Below are 18,869 nucleotides of genomic sequence, written 5' to 3'. Positions count from 1 at the left end.
AATATTCTGTGAATCTGTGAATCTGTGAATCTGTACCACTGCAAGTACTGAGTCATATCTAGAGTTTGGATTTTGCAATGCCTATGCTGCCTGAACTACTTGCTAAATATTCAATTTTCTTATTAACAATCACACAGATCATGAATTTACATATTTCTGTTAGATAGAGAAACTGGAAGCAGATAACAGCCGTCTGCAACAGGAGCTCCAGGATGCCCGAGACCAGAATGAGCTGCTGGAATTTCGCAACCTCGAGCTGGAGGTGACAGATGAGCTCCTTACAGTAGATATAGTCTTTAACACTATTATTGGCAACATTAGTATGTGTCAAAACCACATGTGGCTCCTGCTTGTGCTTCTATGATAGTTGGTCTGGAAATGTCCTAATTTCATTCTGGGGGCTTCAGGTGTTACCACGATATAAATACCAACAACATYTGCAGAGACTGCAGGCAGATGTTCAGACTGTCCAGGCACTGTGACTTTCACAGGCACCTGTGTGTTTCCCATTAAGGAGCCTCCTCATTACCTGAGCACAAACTAATAGCATTACCTCAGGTGACTTTGGAGAATCCTTAAGGAGGTTCAGCAACTTTAGGTTTGATTCTGTGTTTGGCTAAAGGAGGATTATGTCAGAGTTGGGTTTTCCTCTCTTTAAACTTTAAAAGAGAAAGCCCCCCCCCTTTCTCTTTAGTTATGGATTCTTGTTATGAGTCTCAACCAAGAAAGCCTTCCATCTGACCTGTTCTCCAGCATAAGTGATTTTATTTTCCAGTTGTACTTTTCAGTTGTTGTCTGAGGTTTTATYTTCTTGCCATTCAGCATGTGTAATGCAGAGCCTTTCCTAGCCCTCACAAATCAGAGTTGTGACAGATTTGTGCCTAATTTACAAACCTTTCCCACAGTTTTTGGGATTGAACTTATAAATTCACTTAAATATTTGTAAACCAAAATACATTTTAAAGTGAATTTTGTTCTTCACTTCTGTTCTTGCCTGAATACCTGAAAGGGATGAGAAATAATATCTTCCAGAGTAATTTTTCATTCTTGTCATTGGTCCATTAAAGCTGGACAAATACTTTGTAGTTTATATCTAGTGAGGGCTGTAAAAATAGCAAATATGATCAAGTTTATTTCTTTTTTGAATGTATTGCTTTCCATGGATGTTAGAACATTATGACTTACCAGGATGACCAAATGTGCAAGTCTGAGTATCGTAGTAGTCTTAAATCTTAAATATCTGTTTCTAAAGGGAGTTTTTGCAACAATATATAGCTGTTCATGACTTTATTAAGGAAATTGCTTTAAATGACATGCAAGTCTCATGCAAATGACAGGCTTCCCATAGACAATTTGCAAATAGACATCATCCATCAAATAAATAAATGTCTGCAAAACAATTCAGTTTCTTTTAGCATCCAATCCCACTTGTTACACTGTTTGGAGCGTCTTTTTCTTTGATTTCTTCAATTACATTTAATGATTCTATGATTGGTTTATGTGTATGTTTTTGATTTTTTTTCAACAAGAATTTATATTTGCAAAACCTGTTAAAATAAGAGGAACCATGACAGTTAATGAACTCTCTACATATCTCATTCATTTTAACATGAAGATTTCTTTTCAATGTACTTTAAGGAAAGAGAGAGACGGTCACCACCATTTAATCTCCAGATTCACCCATTCTCAAATGGTGTGAGTGCTCTACAGATCTACTGCATGAAGGAGGGAGTTAAGGTAGGTTAGTTTAGTAAAAGAGCACTTAGCACAACAGTGATATATGCTGCCTACGTAACTTGTTACATCATTCTCTGACTGGAATTMCACTATATTTTAAGCATTTAAACTTACTCTAATGTAAGCATGTGAGATGAATGATGCAATTGAATTGGATTTCTAATTTTTAACATAATCATAAAATCTGGCTCAAAGGCAGATGAAATTCAGCTTATGGCACATTTTAAATGAGATAATACAAAATGTTGATGGTTGATCTCAGTGTTGGTCATAGGAAGGACACATATTGAGACTGTGATTAACTGTGTSATGCCTTTATTTTGTTCTGTCTTTGCAGGATGTCAGCATCCCAGACCTCATAAAGCAGTTAGACATCTTAGGTGATAATGGGGTAAGCAAAAGTGAGAGATGCTTTTCCTAAACMAGCTGTATTGTGAGCAGTTAGAACAAGTGAAATCTATAACTGTCATGGCTATTTTCTAAGGTATTTGGTGAAATTATTTAATACTAKAATCATTCATTTAAAGAGTGTTTTTCTGCAGACGTTAAGGAGATTGGGAGATTTCAGTAATTGGGGAACCAGTAATGAAGGTCCAGCTTTAACATCTCTTAACTCATGTCCAAGCTTCAGCAAAGCATATGAACTAAACTGGTCATGTGAGCCAACCACATCTTTTGTTAGAACTAGGATTCCTCTGCAGGGAGCTTCATTAATAAGCACATTCTCCTTGACTTTCTAAGAGGGCATTGCTGCCCACTTTAGTCCTCTGCGTGAAAGAAAACATCCTGTATGTCTGGCCAACTTTAGAAATATTTTAAGAAAGTGTGTAAGAAATAAAAACTATGAACAGTGATTGTCTCCTCACTTAATGCTGATGTAAATTAGCATTATTTTTAAAGTAAGCATGGATGAATGAAAATCCAGCTTTATAAAACCAGTGTAAAGACAAATAAATGCATCTAATTTTAGTCTACATTTCTTATAAGATGAAGTGATATAAAAACATATAATCAGTATACATCATGCAGAAAGGGAATAGAATTGCTCTTTTAAAAATCTTAAAACACTCTGAATATTTTTATGTGAATAGGACACCCTGCACACAGAATTCCCACTAAGCACTCAAGAGCTGATCTATTGTTTGGATAATCTGTATTCATTGACTTCTGTTATTTTGTGGAATTAATGCAGAAAGAACAAGATTTKGACTTTTTTTTAACAAACACTCACCTCTGGGAAACTGCTGCTCTTAGGTTTATTTTTTTCCTATGTCTCTTTCTCCTCACAGAATTTAAGAAATGAAGAGCAAGTGGCCATAATTCAGGCTTCCACTGTATTGTCCTTGGCAGAAAAGGTAACATGTGTTTGCTTTTCTTGTGTGTTATCTAAGTCCTCATCTTGCCCTAGAAATTTATTTTCTGTAGTTTTTGGTACTGTCAAACTTCCTAATATAGGAAAACTTATACCAAGAGAGTGATTTCCCCAATAAACTGTACCAGCAGCTCTATTTTATAAGACTGAATATTAGCCAGAGATTTTGCAAGAATAGGAATGCCTTAATGTAATCACAGACGCAAAGAGTTTTGGTAAAGCAAAAATAGCAAGTCAGAACAGCTGAAAATGCAAAAAGGATGTAAAATGAAACTTGCAATTGTGAACTGAATTGAGAAACCATCAGACATTTAAGCTGTAATTAGCAAATATCTGAGATTTCTAGTTCTGAGATTTCCAAAGCTTCTGAAGAGACATGTATGCAAAATATCCACTGAAAATGTTTCTCTAAATTCCTTGTTTGGGAAATTAGAAAGAAAAAGAGGATTGGTTAACACTGCTTTTTTTGTGGCTCAAAGTTGTGGCAACTGTGTTGGCAAGATGACCTACTTACCAATATGAACCTACTTAGCGATTTCCCCTGTGCACAGGGAACCACCATCTACCTAGTTAAGCTATTTTCAGATGCCACAACCCCACAGGCCCTTACCCACGGGATGTCATATTATACCCTGCCTATCCAAAGCAGTGTGCTTTTCCATCTTTGAATAACCCAAAGGTGAGCCTCTGGCTTCCTCTCCGACAAGCATCATCAATAGACCTCACAGCTCTACCACTCACAGGAGAACAGCCTCAAGAAGGGCCCAGAGCTAATAATAGGTAACTAAAAATAGACTGACAAGATCATGGAGATGTCCATTTGCCACTACCTGGATGCCTAGAAAACACAACAGGTTACAGTTTTTGTTGTCTGTCCTCTAGTGGATCCAGCAGATTGAGGGAGCTGAAGCTGCTCTGCACCAGAAGATGATGGAACTGGAAAGTGATATGGTAGGGATATTTTTTTTAATACACATTTTAGAAACAGGCTGTTGAGTGTATTGCATTTATTTTGTGTGCCAAATGTTCACTAAAAGAAGATCTCTCGGCAAATTAAGCAAGCAGGTTTCATCTGAATTTTATGGTGAATCCATAAAATTGTTACTAATTGGCTTTATTAATAACTCTGTAGAGTCAATTGAAGACCAGTTTCATAATCCCACCCAAGTAAGACATCTGTAGTTGATAGAATAACACTTCCCATAGTATTTTGAGTAACTAATTCTTTTTTTTTTGTCCAAATGATCCTTCATTGTAGGAGCAATTTTGCAAAATAAAAGGTTATTTGGAGGAAGAATTAGACTACAGGAAGCAAGCTCTTGACCAAGCATACATGGTATGTACAAAGGAAATGCTACAGCACAACCTGGCCTGCACTTTGACAAGACACAGATTCCTGTAGGATCAGTAAAAGAGAGTTTCTTGTATTTCATGAGCAAATACCTATATTTTAATTTTGGCTTGTTTTTTTCTCATTCTGCTAACTTGCTAGCATGCAGGCTGCACAGCCTCAGCATGGCACCTTGCCTTTTCACACCATAAAATTCAGGGTCTGTGGAAGTCAGAAACTCCTTTGTCATTTAGAAGCAGATGTTCGTTAAATTCAGGTTGTCCCACTACAGTCAGTGCAACCAGTTGGAACTCAGATCTGGAATCTTAGACAACCCCTTTAGCACATGTTGTGTGTGCTAAGTGCAACATGTGCAACATGCCACAAACAGCAAGAGCTTTGCTGTAACACACTGCTATATCAGAGAGGGCTGCATGTAGGTGCAAGTATAGTGTGTTTCATTTTTCACTTACTAAGCGCATTTATTCATACCAGGATTAAGAGAATTGCAGTCTGATATGCTGACCTTCAATCTTTCTCCTGTTGATTTTTACCAGGGTAGGTCAAAATTTTAGAATTGGTAAAATATTCATCTTTTTCTAATTATAATTATAAAATAGGTATGAAAATTCCATCTGGCTCTGGATCAACTCTGTAACAGCTTTAGAAAATCAGTGAAGGATTTCAATGATTAATATTGAAATATCATAAAAGTTAAAGCCCATATGTATTTTTTGTGTGCATGAAAATATGGAACCATTTTTATGAATTCTGCTTCACGCTTTTGCACGCTTGAGCATAGGGACCACCTTTCATGCAGGTGCCTGAATCTGCCACTAACCCCTCCCCTGTCCTTCCAAGGGTTTATAGACTGTTCCATCTCTAATTGACTTCTGGTTTGCACTGACCAGAGAATCCAGGAGCTTGAAGCCACCTTGTACAATGCTTTGCAGCAAGAAACAGTAATAAAGTTTGGGGAACTGCTCACTGAAAAACAGCAGGAAGAGCTGAGGACAGCAGTGGAAAAACTAAGACGTCAGATGCTGAGGAAAAGCAGAGAATATGATTGCCAGATTCTTCAGGAAAGGATGGAGCTGCTTCAGCAGGCTCATCAGGTAAGACACAGGAATTCAAGCACATATAGATCTATTCAGTTTTGTTGTATAAGTTGAGATMAAACTGAGGCAAGCTGTAGGTTCATGTATGAGCCTGGAGTCTATTTTTCTGAGTTATGCATTGTTTCTTTACTGGGCATGCAGCTGCACACAATATTATTTCGTGATGGATTGTTTTGGCATATTTTGAATCTTAAAATTCCAAACCAAAAGTATTTCATCCAAAATTATGTCTGCATGAATCCAGCTTTATAATACATATGGTCACCACCAGTTATTGGACTTGGAATAGGTGGATCTGTATGAGAGTCTCTGGCTCATGTAGCAGTCATCTCTTTTTTCCAGATACTGCTGCTCCTTCTCTCTTAAAGCGAGTAGAAGGTGTTTTAGCACTGAGATATAATGCAACATTTCACCTTCAAAGACCAGTGTTTGCTGATCTGAGGTCCCAAGGCAGAATGACAAGAAATCACCATATGTTACTGACAGCAGTAAAATGAAACAAAAACAACTCTACTGTCATTTATGGAAATAAAAGAAAGAGCATATATGGTGGTTAAGGTTTTTGCTTCAGGCATGAAGATGTAGTTTTCACATTCCTGCCTAATTCTGAGTTGAAGACTTGAAACTGGCCCACCTTATTTCAGATAAGTGCCCTTCTTACTGGGCTTTTGTGTAGTGACTTCTTGATTTCAGCAATGACCACTGTCTTGATTAAGCCAAAGGAGTTTTGGCTTTTTGAACAACTCTTATCCAACCTCTGTGGTAGGTGGAGTTGGGAAAATATGAGAGGTAACAAAGGGAAGAAGTAGTGTTTGAAGGCTGCCATCTGCTAGTTCTCTATCTCCAGAAAGCTGGGAAGGTGGTCAGAGAAGTGCGGTCTGCGCTCCATGTGTCTCCTGGTTTGCCCCTCTGGCTTTCTGCCCTTTGCTAGCCCATGAGCTTACTCCCTGACTAAATAGAGAAAAGATACAGAGATTCATAGCTTCATTTTTTATGGGTGGTAATTTTGTCCCTGCTATGTGGGTTATTTTTTCACAAAATGTGGAAACTTTCCCCAAAATTAAATTCATGTTACATTTTTAGTAGTACTTAGGACTGTTTAAAATACACCTCAGTAACAAATATAACAAATTACATCTTTTCAGCTCACCACAGAATCAGTATTTTCATGGTACCATATACATTTATCATTCCAAATCAAATAACAATGCTTCAGTAGTGTACGAGATGGTCCCTGCCAAGAATGGATCTGTTCACATCTAGGCTTTTAGCGCTTGAGACATCAAGACACTTGTTCAGAAGAGCAAACCTACTAGGAACTTAGTCTAGATGTTTTCTGTTCTAATTTCTAGAGGATCCGAGATTTAGAAGACAAAACTGACATCCAAAAGAGACAAATCAAGGATCTGGAGGAAAAGGTTAGTTCTGTTATGTTTCTGAAGCAAAGCAATCTTTTTTTTGAGAGAGAGAGTCATCATCTAATTTTCTTGAACTAAATGTCCTGCTTTGTTTAGCTGGAGCAGTTYGACCCTGCTCGAAGTTAGTGTCTTTCTACTGTGCTTTCTTTTCAACTTGTGACTTTTATTATATCCAAACTTTAATCTTAGAGTATCCTCTACAACAAAGTGTTTCATTTTAGGAAATAAATGATTACATTATGAACATTTTTAATTAAAGTGAATTATATTGGACCAAGTAATGAAACCTTTCATTGGTTCTTATATGCTGGCTTGGTGGACAGTACTTCCATTAAAGCCAAGGTGAGGCTAGCAAGCAAAAAAACCGAAATGAAACCTAGTGGAGATTTGAAGACTGCCCTTACTTGGCAGGACTAAGGAACCAGGTTCTCATGCTGTCCTCTTTGCAGATGCTGCTGCATTGACTATGCAGTCAGTAGAGTACAGTAGAAAATCTTGCCTATACATGAAACTATATTCTTTATTTTTATACTTACTTAACCCACTTAAAAAACATCCTGTGCTATGTTTGATATCTAGATTTGTGACTTTGAGCAACCCATCATGGTTCACAGTGACAAATACAGCTAAGGCTTTCAAAATGGTGCTGATTGTAATTCCTCACCAGAATTAATACAAAAATGGAATATGTTTGTTTTTTAAATCTGGAAATGGTTTGGCACTTACAGGAGCAACTAAGGAAATAAGAGTGTTCTCTAAATACATAATTATTTTAATTGTTCTGCAGAGTACAAAAAGAACTAATCCTGATGCTTAAAACACTACAGCATCTTGTTTTTACACTGTCTTCTTTTTCTCCTGCAGTTTCTATTTCTATTCTTGTTCTTCTCTCTTGCCTTTATTCTTTGGCCTTGATGTCAATGTGCCTCTTGGAAAGGTAAGACTACTTCACTTTTTCCCTCGAGGCTAGTGCTTCTAGCAGAAGATCAGATCCTTATTTCAGAGAATTCAGCAGATCAGTGTTGATTTGCAGCAGTTCCCAAGGAACAGTGGGCACTGATGAGCTTACTCAAGAGTTACAGTCAGACCAATGCTATCCACCACACTTATAAGTGAACTGACAAAAATTTTCCGATGATCCTAAACTATTCAGAATGGTAAAATTAAGCAAAAATAAAAGCCATCTAGAATTTCTCAGTATCAAGCAGTGAAGAGAATTGCAGATTAAATTCAATACTGATATTTGCAAAGTGATACAGCTGGGAAAAAAGTTTTCATTCTCAACTTTGTAGACATCGTGATGGGCTCTGAACTGACTGCTACCACTCAGATCAGGAGAGTATAATAGACAAAGCTACAAAAACATCAACGCAGTGCTCAGAACTAGGAAGAATACAAAAAACAGCAGGAAAAGGAGGATCAGCAACTGAAGGAAAGAGGGCACAGGTGACTTCTTGGGCTCAGAAAGAGAAATCCTATGAAAGGTGCTGTGGGAGAGGTCTGGAAAATTTATTGGGGCAGAGTGCCTCAAGAGGTTGCTGCGTTCACTGTCTCCTCCAGCACAAGCAATTATGTCATAACTTTGAAACAAAAACACTTGAACAGCTGGAAGTTCAGAGTTCAAAAAGCAATGGGAATGTGAGGAAATCAATCAGGCAGTTATGTGTTTGGCATTGCATTTTTCTCTCCATGCCTGGCCACATTCATAGCCAGCATGCTGGACTAAGTGTCCTTCTTTTTTTTTTTTTTTTTTTTAATCTTACCCAGTATAAATGAAGTAGAACGTGTCCTTGAATTTTTAAATGCAACATTATCTAGGCTGTGTAATGACAGATCAGAATTTTTTGATTGGAGGCTGGAGCATAGTGTTAAGTTTCTCACTGTAATTCCTGGTTCCATGGACTATGTCAGTAACTAAACTTTTCTGTCCTGCACTTGAGATGAGCTGAGTATGAAACACTGTGCATGTAAAACGTTTTTACCACATCCTTCTACCATTTGTACCAGCTTAGTGCTTGTTTCCAGATACAACATAATTAAGCATCATTGGTTCTTTTCATTTATTTGTTTTTAAAGCCACCTATTTTGTGCTACATTTCAGTTAGATCGGGGTTTTTTTTTTCTTTTTTTTTCTTTTTATTTCTTTTTTTTTCTTTTTTTTTTCTTTTTTTTTCTTTTTTTTTCTTTTTTTTTCTTTTTTTTTCTTTTTTTATGGAGAGACAGCTTTTAATTAGCTATAGCAACTGGAATCTGTTGCTTCCTGGTCCGAACAGACCTCAAAGTGTATATTTTAATGGTCTTAACAAATTGTATATTTGGAAGAGGAGCTGAAGGGGTATGAACAAAAAAGAAGTCTGTGCTTTGCCCACTGGGGTGGGGAGCAGACCAGTGATCATGGCTCTTGTAAGCAATTGCCAATCTCTTTACAGATTTCCCGCTATTTAGAATATATCATCTTGCTCCAATGAATGCTGTTTTAAAGAGGTTAAGTTATGGCTGCTCACTCACTAATAGTGTTTCTGCAGCAGTCGTTCCGGGAATGATGACACTGCATAGCAGTCAGGAGTTATTTTGAGTGGCCATAACTAGTGAAATTTGATTTTACAGTTTTCTACTCTCTCGCACCCAGTCTGCAGTGGGCATTTGTGCACATCGATTCTACAGTGACTTTCATATTGTTGTCTTAACAACCTTGTAATTATTGCAGCGGGGTATTTGTAGGCAGACTGAAACCTTTCTCGCAAAGGAGCCATCCCTTCCCTCTATTCAAAGCTGGAAGGGGAAAAACAGAGGTATACAAGGAGAAAAATCAAGACCCTCAACAACAACAAAAAAACAAATCCTCCGTATTTGCTGATTGCATTTATGTTCTTTTGGCCTATTTGAAGGCAGCTTTCAGTTGGTCAGAGAAAGCTGATGAGAGTTTTGTGCTTCCGCTTAGGCAGCCTGCAGATGATGATGATCTGCATGCAGTGATTCTTCCACCTGCAGGTGCCGTGGGGTCCCGTCTCGAGCACAAGCTGTCAGCTTATTTGATGCCTTGAGAGGACTCCTCCCTTGGCATCATTCAGCAAGGCTAATAGTCAGAGGACACTAAATCATTTTCTGCCCCTCTTAAGACAGGCTGGACTGTAATAGCTCCAGAGGAAGCTTCTGGCTTCTTTCTCTATCTAGGTGGGTACAGCACCCACTACTACATTTTCCAGATAAGACAGGACAAGCATTTGAAACAAGGGAAGAGTGGRTTAATGAAACCAGACGCATAAAAGTTCAGCACCCATATCAGAATTCTCCAGTTCCTGTTTATATGTGACTCTCTTATCTGAGTTTCTTTTTTTTTTTCCCTGTACTTGGGTGTATCCACATTCATGTACACACATACCTATGATCACATAGGGAAACCAGGTTTGCATGTGTGTTGCCCTCAGTAAAACTTACATAGTAGAATTGAATGATGAGAAAGCAGAGAAAAATCCTGGTTTCAAACACAAAAAGCTATTTTTTTTCTCTGTACCCAGGAGAGTCATCCTGAGCAGGGAGCAGCCTGTGCTCTCCTCCTGCTTGCCCTGGTGAACACCTGGGGCTGGCCTCACACCGCACGCTTGTCACCTGCTGCCCTGTCTCCACCACGGGCAAGTTTTAGTCATCTAGAAACATGACAGTTTTCCCTGGCCAGAGCGTGACYACCCCATGCAGAAGTCATGGGAGCTTCCATGGATTGGAGGGAGGTACCTCACAGGGTTCAAAGAAAGAGGCCTGGTTCACATTTAAATTCATAATCAATTTGTTGCCAGAATACTCAGAATTTTCACAAACACTGTTCACACAGGTGAACAGGAACAGTYGGTCCGGTTAGCTGATATGTGTAAGAACAGATCTGCTCCATTGTGCCACTCATGGACTCCATCCTGTCAGCTGGATAGGGGGAGGAGCAGCTTAGCTGTTACTTGATATCAATGTTCTGTTTTTCTATTTCTAGAGTGCCAGACCACAGATGAGTCCTTAGAAAGGCAAATGCTTCCAGCTCCCCCCAATGAAGAGAACATTGTTTACACCTACTTAAAAAACCCACAAGTGAACAACCTGTAGCCAAGACTGCAAACACCTTATATTTTAAAGCCATCACTCAAGATTTGTTAATTGACAGTTCCTGTCTAAAACTATGGTATATGCTGCATATAATGAAATCCTATATGTCAAAACTAAAGAATGAGGAAGAAAAATAAGCAGTGAACTACATCACTTAGGAAAAGCGTGAAGCGAACAGCAAGGAACCACTTTCAGCTGACAGAGTCAAAGTGTGTCTTGGGCACGGAACCAAAGTTACCGCTGAATTGATCCCTGCTGTGCAGGGCATCACTGCAGAGCAACGCCGTCCTCTCACGAACGGACTGGGAAGTGCAGGGCAGAGCAGGAGCAGCACGTCCCGCACTGGAGGGGCCCGCGCTGAAGCGCTTGGTGGCAGCAGACGACACGATTGCTCCAGGGCCTCTSGTTCGCTTTTACACTCAGGAACAACAACAGCTGCAGTATGGGGGAAAAAGACAAAAAAAGCCTTTGGCTTGTGCATGACGGGCCCGTGTTGGCGTCCACGAGCGAAACCTCGTGCGCAAGGGCTAGGAAGGGTTGGGGCAGAGCTGCAGCCTTTCCTCGTGCTCGCTGGGAGCAGCCCGGCCCTGGCAGACACGTCCCTGCTGGAGGCTGCTGTACAAGTAGCATTGAGCTCCCCYGGCGCTGCTCTTTGAGTTACCTGCTGGAGATGATCGCTCCGGACCCTCAGAGCGGCTCTGAAGAAGAAGACTGTGCTGGAGGGCATGAGAAAATCCCAGCCTCTGTGCCAACATGGTCCCATATGCAAAGCATCAGCTTCCGAGTGCTTGGCTTGGATGCTGCTGAACGTAGAACATAGATGCTGAACATCTAACATTTTGGTTTGACTCGTCAAACTGATTCTTGTTAGCTGGCTGTAATCAGTGACACATAACCAAAAAGGGGGGAAAACTCTGTGAAATTCATCCTCATGAGAAGTGTGAATGCATATCACTACTGCATTTAGACTTTTCCAACATTACTAGTAATGGGAAGCAGTTTGCACTTGAGAGCATCGCTCCACTCTCTAGCCCATGCCTCGGTCCAATTCAAGAACATGGGGCTGCCACCCTGTCATGGTCAGGAAGAAGCAACCTCTGGGAGCATTGACACCTGCAATACACGTGAGAAATGAAGTTCCTGCACCTGATGGGTGCAAATACCTGCGTTCAGCTTTCCCTTTGTTTGCCACATGAGCAATGGAGATGTCCCACACTCACTGTGTCTCTGCTTGTACGTCCCTGGAATAAGAGCCTTGTCTGTTCCTGCCATTCGAGCTGTGTCTTGCACAAAGGGGCCTTAATTTTATCTGGAATTTAAAATGGGCTTTATGGGAAAAGAGAAAACCAAGGGCCAGCTTACAGCCTCCAGAGCAGGGCTCGCCGGTGCCAAGGTGGCACCTTGCAGAGCCTCTCTTGTTTGCTGGCTCAATTTTGCAGGTGGAGCAACTGCGGCACAAAGCAGTGAAGAGACTCAGCAGGCCAAAGGCAGCTCCTGGACCACAGCAGGGATGAAGATCATCTTGTGTAGGGATCCCTCTTCCTCACACATACTTTTTGGCCAGAATAGCTTTTAATCATTAATACCCAGTCACCCGAGTGTACTGCAGAACTGGGCCCCATTTCTCCATGGAATTCACTAACATCCCCGTGTGTTGCATGACAGGAAGTTGTACTGAGACTTGCATTGAAGTTTAGAAGCTATTAGCAAATCATTTTTTTCTCTCCTTAAAATTAAATTAAATTACAAAAGGACTGTAGCTTCTAGAAGCAGTCTGTTTTAGCAAAGGAGGTTATTRCCTTGGGCACCAGCTATAAGTTCTGTTAAATGGGTGTGAGGCCATCGCATGCCCTTGCTCAAGTTCTTGCCCTCCCTGCCCTGTGCACACAGCTGGTCTGGACCTACCCAGTGCTTTCCCAGGTGCCACCAGCAGCTGAGCCCCGAAACTCCTTGGTGCAGGTGCTTCGTGTCCCCCCACACTCGTGACACATTCACATCGCAAGGCAACTTCTGCAAAAATGTCATGTCTGTTACTGGCAGTCGTAGAGGCTCATGGCATTGATAAAAGTGTCTAACTTCAGGACACACCGGGCTGGCTTTGTGGCTGACTTCATCAGTTAGAACCTCTGAACTGTGCTGTCCACATCTTTCTCTCCTTTCTGTCTTTTGCCCTCTTTCCCCTTCTTTACTTTTGTGTGTAAGCATGGCCCTACCTATGCATGCTGGTGCTCCATTTCCAAGGGCTCACAGGTTGGCAGACGGTTTGCAGCGTACCTTGGTGCAACTTGGAAATACTCTGCAGACTTGAAGCTTGCAGGATTTCCCCTGGAGGTCTGGGAGCTGCTGTGCTCTCCCTGCAGCATAGCATGAGCCATGCCAAAAAAAAAACACTTGCTGATGTGACTAGTACAAACCTTCTCTTGTCAGCTAGATCAAACTGAGTTTGATGCTTGTGGGTGTATATATATGTATACATATATATATGTAGCCCTATTGTATATAGTAATTCACTGCTATAGTATATGAAAGTATACTTGCAATCTAGGTACAGGGAACTGAACCTAGGATTGCTTGGCTGCCCCAACTGGTGCACTCCTCGTTAGTTTAGTTTTACATCTCATGGACAAGTAGGTTTGGTTCTGATTTGGGGCATCATTTTTAATTGCTCCCTGTCCGGAGGCGGTTTATCCAGAGCTTTCTGTTGTTCCTGACATTCAGTGATGCAAAGTGTTGAGAATCCTCCCTCACATTATCCAGCGCAGCCAGCCTCCCCACAACCACCCAGCGGGCAAGGCGGGTTCACCCCAGCTCTGGAGGGCAAGTGCGGCTCTCGCGGCTCCCGCGGCATCCCCGCTCCGGCACGCCGGGCTGCGGATGCCGTCGGAGCAGGGGTGGGACACGGGCAGTGGGCAGGTCGGCCTGGGCAGAGCTGGGCTGGCCACATTTGCTCCACTGAAACACATTGCTGAATGCCCTGCCAGGCTGGGGATTTAGGCACCAGGGCGGCACAAGGAGAAGAGCCGCCATGCAGTATTACAGTGCCGGCTGCGCCTGTCGGCATCCCTGGCACGCAACACTGCAGTTTTCCTTCTTTTGTGCACATGCGGTATCTGCAGCACCTGGCTCAGCCTCCTGGGGACATCCTCCTACACTGCAGCCGTCAAATCCYGGCGTCCTTCCCAGTGTCCATCCCCGCCATCCCAGGGCCCAAGGCCAGGCTTCCCCCCTGCCCCAGGCGGCTGCAGATACGGCCGTGCTCCCACTGATGGTCCCAGGCTGCCTCTCTTCCCCTGTCCTCCCTCACATCAGCACCCATATGTTTTTTATTTATATATACATATATATGTGTGTGTGTACATATATATACATACATACATATTTTTTGTTGTTGTTGTTGTTCCCAGACTTTTTGGTGTGTATTCCAGAAGAGAATTGTAAATGACTTGGCAGAATGACCCTTTGATAAACACTGGACATGTATCTGTACTATATGTATTAACGTGTAGAAGAGAATCCTTAATTGTATGTAAAGTTTTATGAATGGTTATTTTTTAATTTATGTATTTAATATAGGATTCAATGACCTCTGGTGTTTTAGTTTATATAAAAAATAAAACAGCAACCTTTTTAAAAAAGTAGTATCACTTCAGTTTCACAGAGACATTCACTGTCTGTTTGTTAACATTCCAACTATTGGCTCATTTCAGGAGAAAACACATATGTTGAAATATTGGAGTATCAGTCAGATTTTGCTCAACACTAAACAAATCTGGGAGTAAAAAGCATCATTCTATTTCAGAAATATTCTTGGAATAGCCTAGTAAAGACATTTATAAATGTATTCTGACCACTCATCAGAGCAGGGGTCTCTGTAAAACCCATTAGCACTCATGCTCCAGAAGTCACGAACATCAAGCCACGAGTACTGCTGGAAGCTACAGCCTCTGACAACGCTGCAGCATTTTGCAGTAGAAATGACCACACTCTGAACCCACCTCCCCCGTGGCTCTGACACGAAATACTGAACAGGCTTTTGCAGAGTCAGTTGCTGTTCTCTACAGCTCTGCAGTAGTTTGGCTTTGGAAAGGAGCTTTGCTAAAGCCACTGCAGCAGCTTTGCAATCTAACGGGTGGCATCTGGGCCCTTGGGGACATCTTTCCCCTGCTCCCGGATAAAAGAGGCAGAGAATATACATTCGTTTTGCACAGTTTCTCACTTCTTACCAGCACCCTGTCCCCATCTTTTCCAGTTTGTGAGAACACACAAAGAAGTTCTTCCAGTCTTGGCCGTTGGCTCACCTCTGAGAGCACAGCATGTAGAGCACATACAGCAGTGACAGGCTCTGCAGTGTGTTGCTTACCCAGCATGGACACCAAACCATGGAAAGCTGCACCCAGGAAAACAAAGCAGCACATCCAAAACGCGCAGAAAGGCCCGTGTCTGGGAACAAAGACATGGCCCTGGTGCAAAGCGTTCTGGAAGCAGAGCCTTCCCAGGGAGAGCACCTTAAGATCATTATCCCGTTGCCACCATCTCCACTTCTAGCTGCCGTGTCCTAGTGCGTGACAAGAACTGCCACCACTGCAGACACAACTGCAGTGCAAGGACTGGAAAACATGCTTCATTCTCAAGGACAACAAAAATACTTGTAATAACAAAGAGAAAATTAAGTGGACCTTGATCAGTGCCAGATACCTGATTGTAGGAGGTTATTTTTATTAAACCTTTTTCTGTAAAATTCCTYGTGGGGAGCAGGTGGGAATGGAGGGAGTTACATGCCCCTGTCGTGCTGCTTTGCATTGCATGTCTGGCTGACCCCACAGTCCATGGCAGCAACGAGCTGTCACAGCAGATGTGCATCCATCATGATAACAACATTACCCAGCATTACATCCCTTTAGTGTACAGCCACAAAACCTGCTGCCTCCTGGTCCACAGGAAAACCAGTTTAAAATAATTTTCTATGGTCTGACACAGGGAAGAAATGGCCTTGCCCAGAGCATGACTCTCATCTTGAGCCTGTGAGAAGGTAAAGGAGGGGGTTAAATCTCAGCACCAACAGCTGATTTCTTTCAAAAGTCTAATGAGGGTTGTGATAACAGTTCCCTTCCCACTCACTCCCATCTTCTGAGAGAGTCTGAGCAAATTCAGAAAGAAAAACAGGAACAAAAGGCTAGACATGGAGCACTGTGAGTTTCTGGCTTGGCTCTGGGCCTGCGCGAGCCTTTCACTCCCCTTGTGGGAGCTGAGGTCAGCGGCCGCACGTCCAGTTGCTGCCAGGTCAGCCCGGCTCCCGCGGGTGTCCGATTGCCAGGGACGTGACCAGAGGTACCTGGCAGAGCTGCTGCCTGAGGCCAACAGGAGCTGAACCCCCGTGAGTCCCCTGGGGCCTGTGTCTGCACATACCTGTTGGAACCACCTCATACATGGAGAAATGCTTCTTTTTGGTAGGTCGCTAGCTTGTGCTCTGGAGCATGTTCTTTAATTTCTGCATGGCACCAGAGGCCCTGGAAAATCCTCTAATGCAAGAGCTCAGGATAGTATCAGTGATCCTGAAATAAAATCCAACTGCAGCAAGGGTGGCAAGGGCCAATGCCTAGTGGTGCTGGGCAGAAGGGAAGCAGAAGGAGACCTTAACTTCACAATGCARCAAGCACTTCCCAGCACGTGGGCAATATTACTGAGAGCAGGAACCCGCAGCTGGGAACATCGCTTTTGCTTTCCCTAAGCCATGTCTCAGTTTTACTGCAGACATAATCAGCTGGGATCGAGTAGCCGGGTGCTGATGCAGACCCTGATCATGGAGATGCACCGCAAGGTCTGTGTGTCAGTCCCWGCAGGATCTCTGCAGCAGCAAAGCAAACGTGTTTGCAGGCCTGCCGGCCCTGTGTGCTCGCCCTGGGACAGCCTTCCCGTGGGAACRTCTCCCGGGCTCTGTCTCTCCAGCTGCTTCGCATGGATGAGCGTGAGGACCCGGTTTGCCAGCAGGTTTGGGGATGCGCTACTCACGGCAGTTTGCATGTAAAGCACTTTGGCAACTAGTGTCTAACATCCAACTGAAAGAAATGAAAATGTGTTTAATTACAGGACGTGGGCATTTGACCACTGTATAATCAAAAGCTTCAAATCTGGCCTGAGATATAAATATGCCAAAATAAAAATTACATATTTTGCTGGACCGCAGTGATCACATACCATGAAAATTAAAGGTGGAGTTCAGTATTTGCTAGCTAAAGGCGCTCTGACACCTATGGTCATGCAACAAAAAGAATCTTAAGCAAAAAGCACTGAGGTCTGAAAACAAGTGCGGGGAAGGCAAAGAAACCAAGACCTGTCTCCAGAGTACACATGAAGAACTTCCATTAAAGGGCAGGTTTTAATGTCTTCATATCTTAGAACAGCCTCATACTCCTCTGCAGCACTGGTAACTCCCCTGCCGCCATGTATGCAAAGGTGTATGCCATGTATGCAAAGGAAAGATAAACATAAGAATCAGGATTTAAATAAATGTTGTTACTGAAGACTGTGCAATGCTGGGGCTTTTGCATGTTTGCAGGAGGAGATGAAAGCCAGGCCCTGCTCTGCGGGGTGGTCACTTCCGCGAGCCGCACGGCGCTGCCTCCTGCTCGCGGGAGGCTCCGCGCTGCCTCCCTTGCCCCGGCCCGCGGCCATGGACTACCGGCTCCCTGCAGGCAGACGCTGTGGCTGAGCGTCCCACCTCAGCAGGGCAGATAAACTTGTCAGTACTGGGGCTCGGGCAGTCAGGATGAGGTAGGTAACAATACATCAGAGGCAAAGCTGCCCTCTCATCTGCTCTCCATCTTAGTGTCGTGCCAGACACCATGGATGAGGACCCTAGCTCTCTTGTAAAGACAAACAGACCAAAACCATCGAAGAATATAAACCTGAAACAGGAACTAGCTGCTCTCAAACTTGCTCTGCTGCCCACCATTGCACGGGCAGCAATAACCCCCTGAGCCGAGAGGCCAGACCCACCCTATTCCCAGCTCTTGCAGCTCCTGCAGCCCGTGCCACTTTGTCAGGCTGGCTGCAACATGCTTGGCCAGTAACGACTATGAGCACTGGGCTGGTGGGACATGGTGCTTTATTTGCACAAGAGGATTGGGAACAGTGTCACTGACAGCATCCCATGGTGCAAGACACACTTGGGCACATGTGCCCTGTAGCACTGCAGCAGTGGGAGTCTGGGACTGGCACAGACTGGGTCTGTGCTCCAGACATGCAGCTGCCCCTGCTGGGCATGGGTGTGCAAAGGTGAACAGGCAGAGCCCTGTGGATGAGGGTGTGTGTATGGTGGAGTGTGAAAAGCTGCACATGCAAGGCTGCCTGTGAAAGGGCATGCATCCAAGGGTGTGCATGTGAAAGGCTGCATGCATGTTGCTTTTTGTGCAAAGGTGTGTGTGCACAAGGGTGCACATGCATGCCTACATGCATAAGGGTGCAAAGGTGTTAGTGTACTACTATGTGTGCAGGACTGTGTGAGGGTGTGTGTGTGAGGGTGCATGTGTCTGGCTGTGCATGCAGGGGCACATGTGCAGAGGTGCATGTGCAGGGTGCATGTGCAGGCTGCACGCATAGGGGTGCATGCACGGGGGTGCATGTGCAGGGTGCATGCACAGGGGTGTACGCACAGCGGTGCATGTGCAGGCTGCATGCGCAGGGGTGCGCGCACAGGGGTGCATGTGCCGGCTGCACGCGCACTGCCGCTCGAGCGCGGGGCCGCGCGGCCGCACGCACAGGAGCGCGGCAGGGGCGCGCGCGCCGCGGGCTGCGCACGGGACGCA

At 43.4% G+C, this 18,869-nt stretch overlaps 1 protein-coding gene across 4 annotated transcripts in view; it reads left to right on the top strand.

Annotated features, from left to right (window-relative positions):
• The window catches only part of JAKMIP2 (janus kinase and microtubule interacting protein 2), a 27,451-nt gene extending 15,899 nt beyond the window's left edge, over nt 1-11,552 (top strand). Inside the window, exons 12-21 of one of the 4 annotated variants that reach the window (XM_026045929.1) lie at nt 164-262; nt 1,639-1,737; nt 2,075-2,128; nt 3,027-3,092; nt 3,992-4,060; nt 4,368-4,445; nt 5,351-5,554; nt 6,910-6,975; nt 7,840-7,912; nt 10,955-11,552. In XM_026045929.1, the coding sequence (XP_025901714.1) occupies nt 164-262; nt 1,639-1,737; nt 2,075-2,128; nt 3,027-3,092; nt 3,992-4,060; nt 4,368-4,445; nt 5,351-5,554; nt 6,910-6,975; nt 7,840-7,890 (786 nt within the window). In that variant the 3' untranslated portion in view covers nt 7,891-7,912; nt 10,955-11,552. Of the gene's footprint in view, nt 1-163; nt 263-1,638; nt 1,738-2,074; nt 2,129-3,026; nt 3,093-3,991; nt 4,061-4,367; nt 4,446-5,350; nt 5,555-6,909; nt 7,228-7,839; nt 7,913-10,954 lie in introns of those variants that run through there. The other 3 variants (XM_026045938.1, XM_026045922.1, XM_026045946.1) reach the window with 3 other exon arrangements.
• Nucleotides 11,553-18,869: the final 7,317 nt, after the last annotated feature.

Source organism: Nothoprocta perdicaria, unplaced genomic scaffold, assembly GCF_003342845.1.
Source record: "Nothoprocta perdicaria isolate Ctin4 unplaced genomic scaffold, notPer1 scaffold_107, whole genome shotgun sequence".
Lineage (NCBI taxonomy): Eukaryota > Metazoa > Chordata > Aves > Tinamiformes > Tinamidae > Nothoprocta > Nothoprocta perdicaria.
Note: the sequence above shows the minus strand (reverse complement) of the source record. Positions and strands in the feature narration are given on the sequence as shown.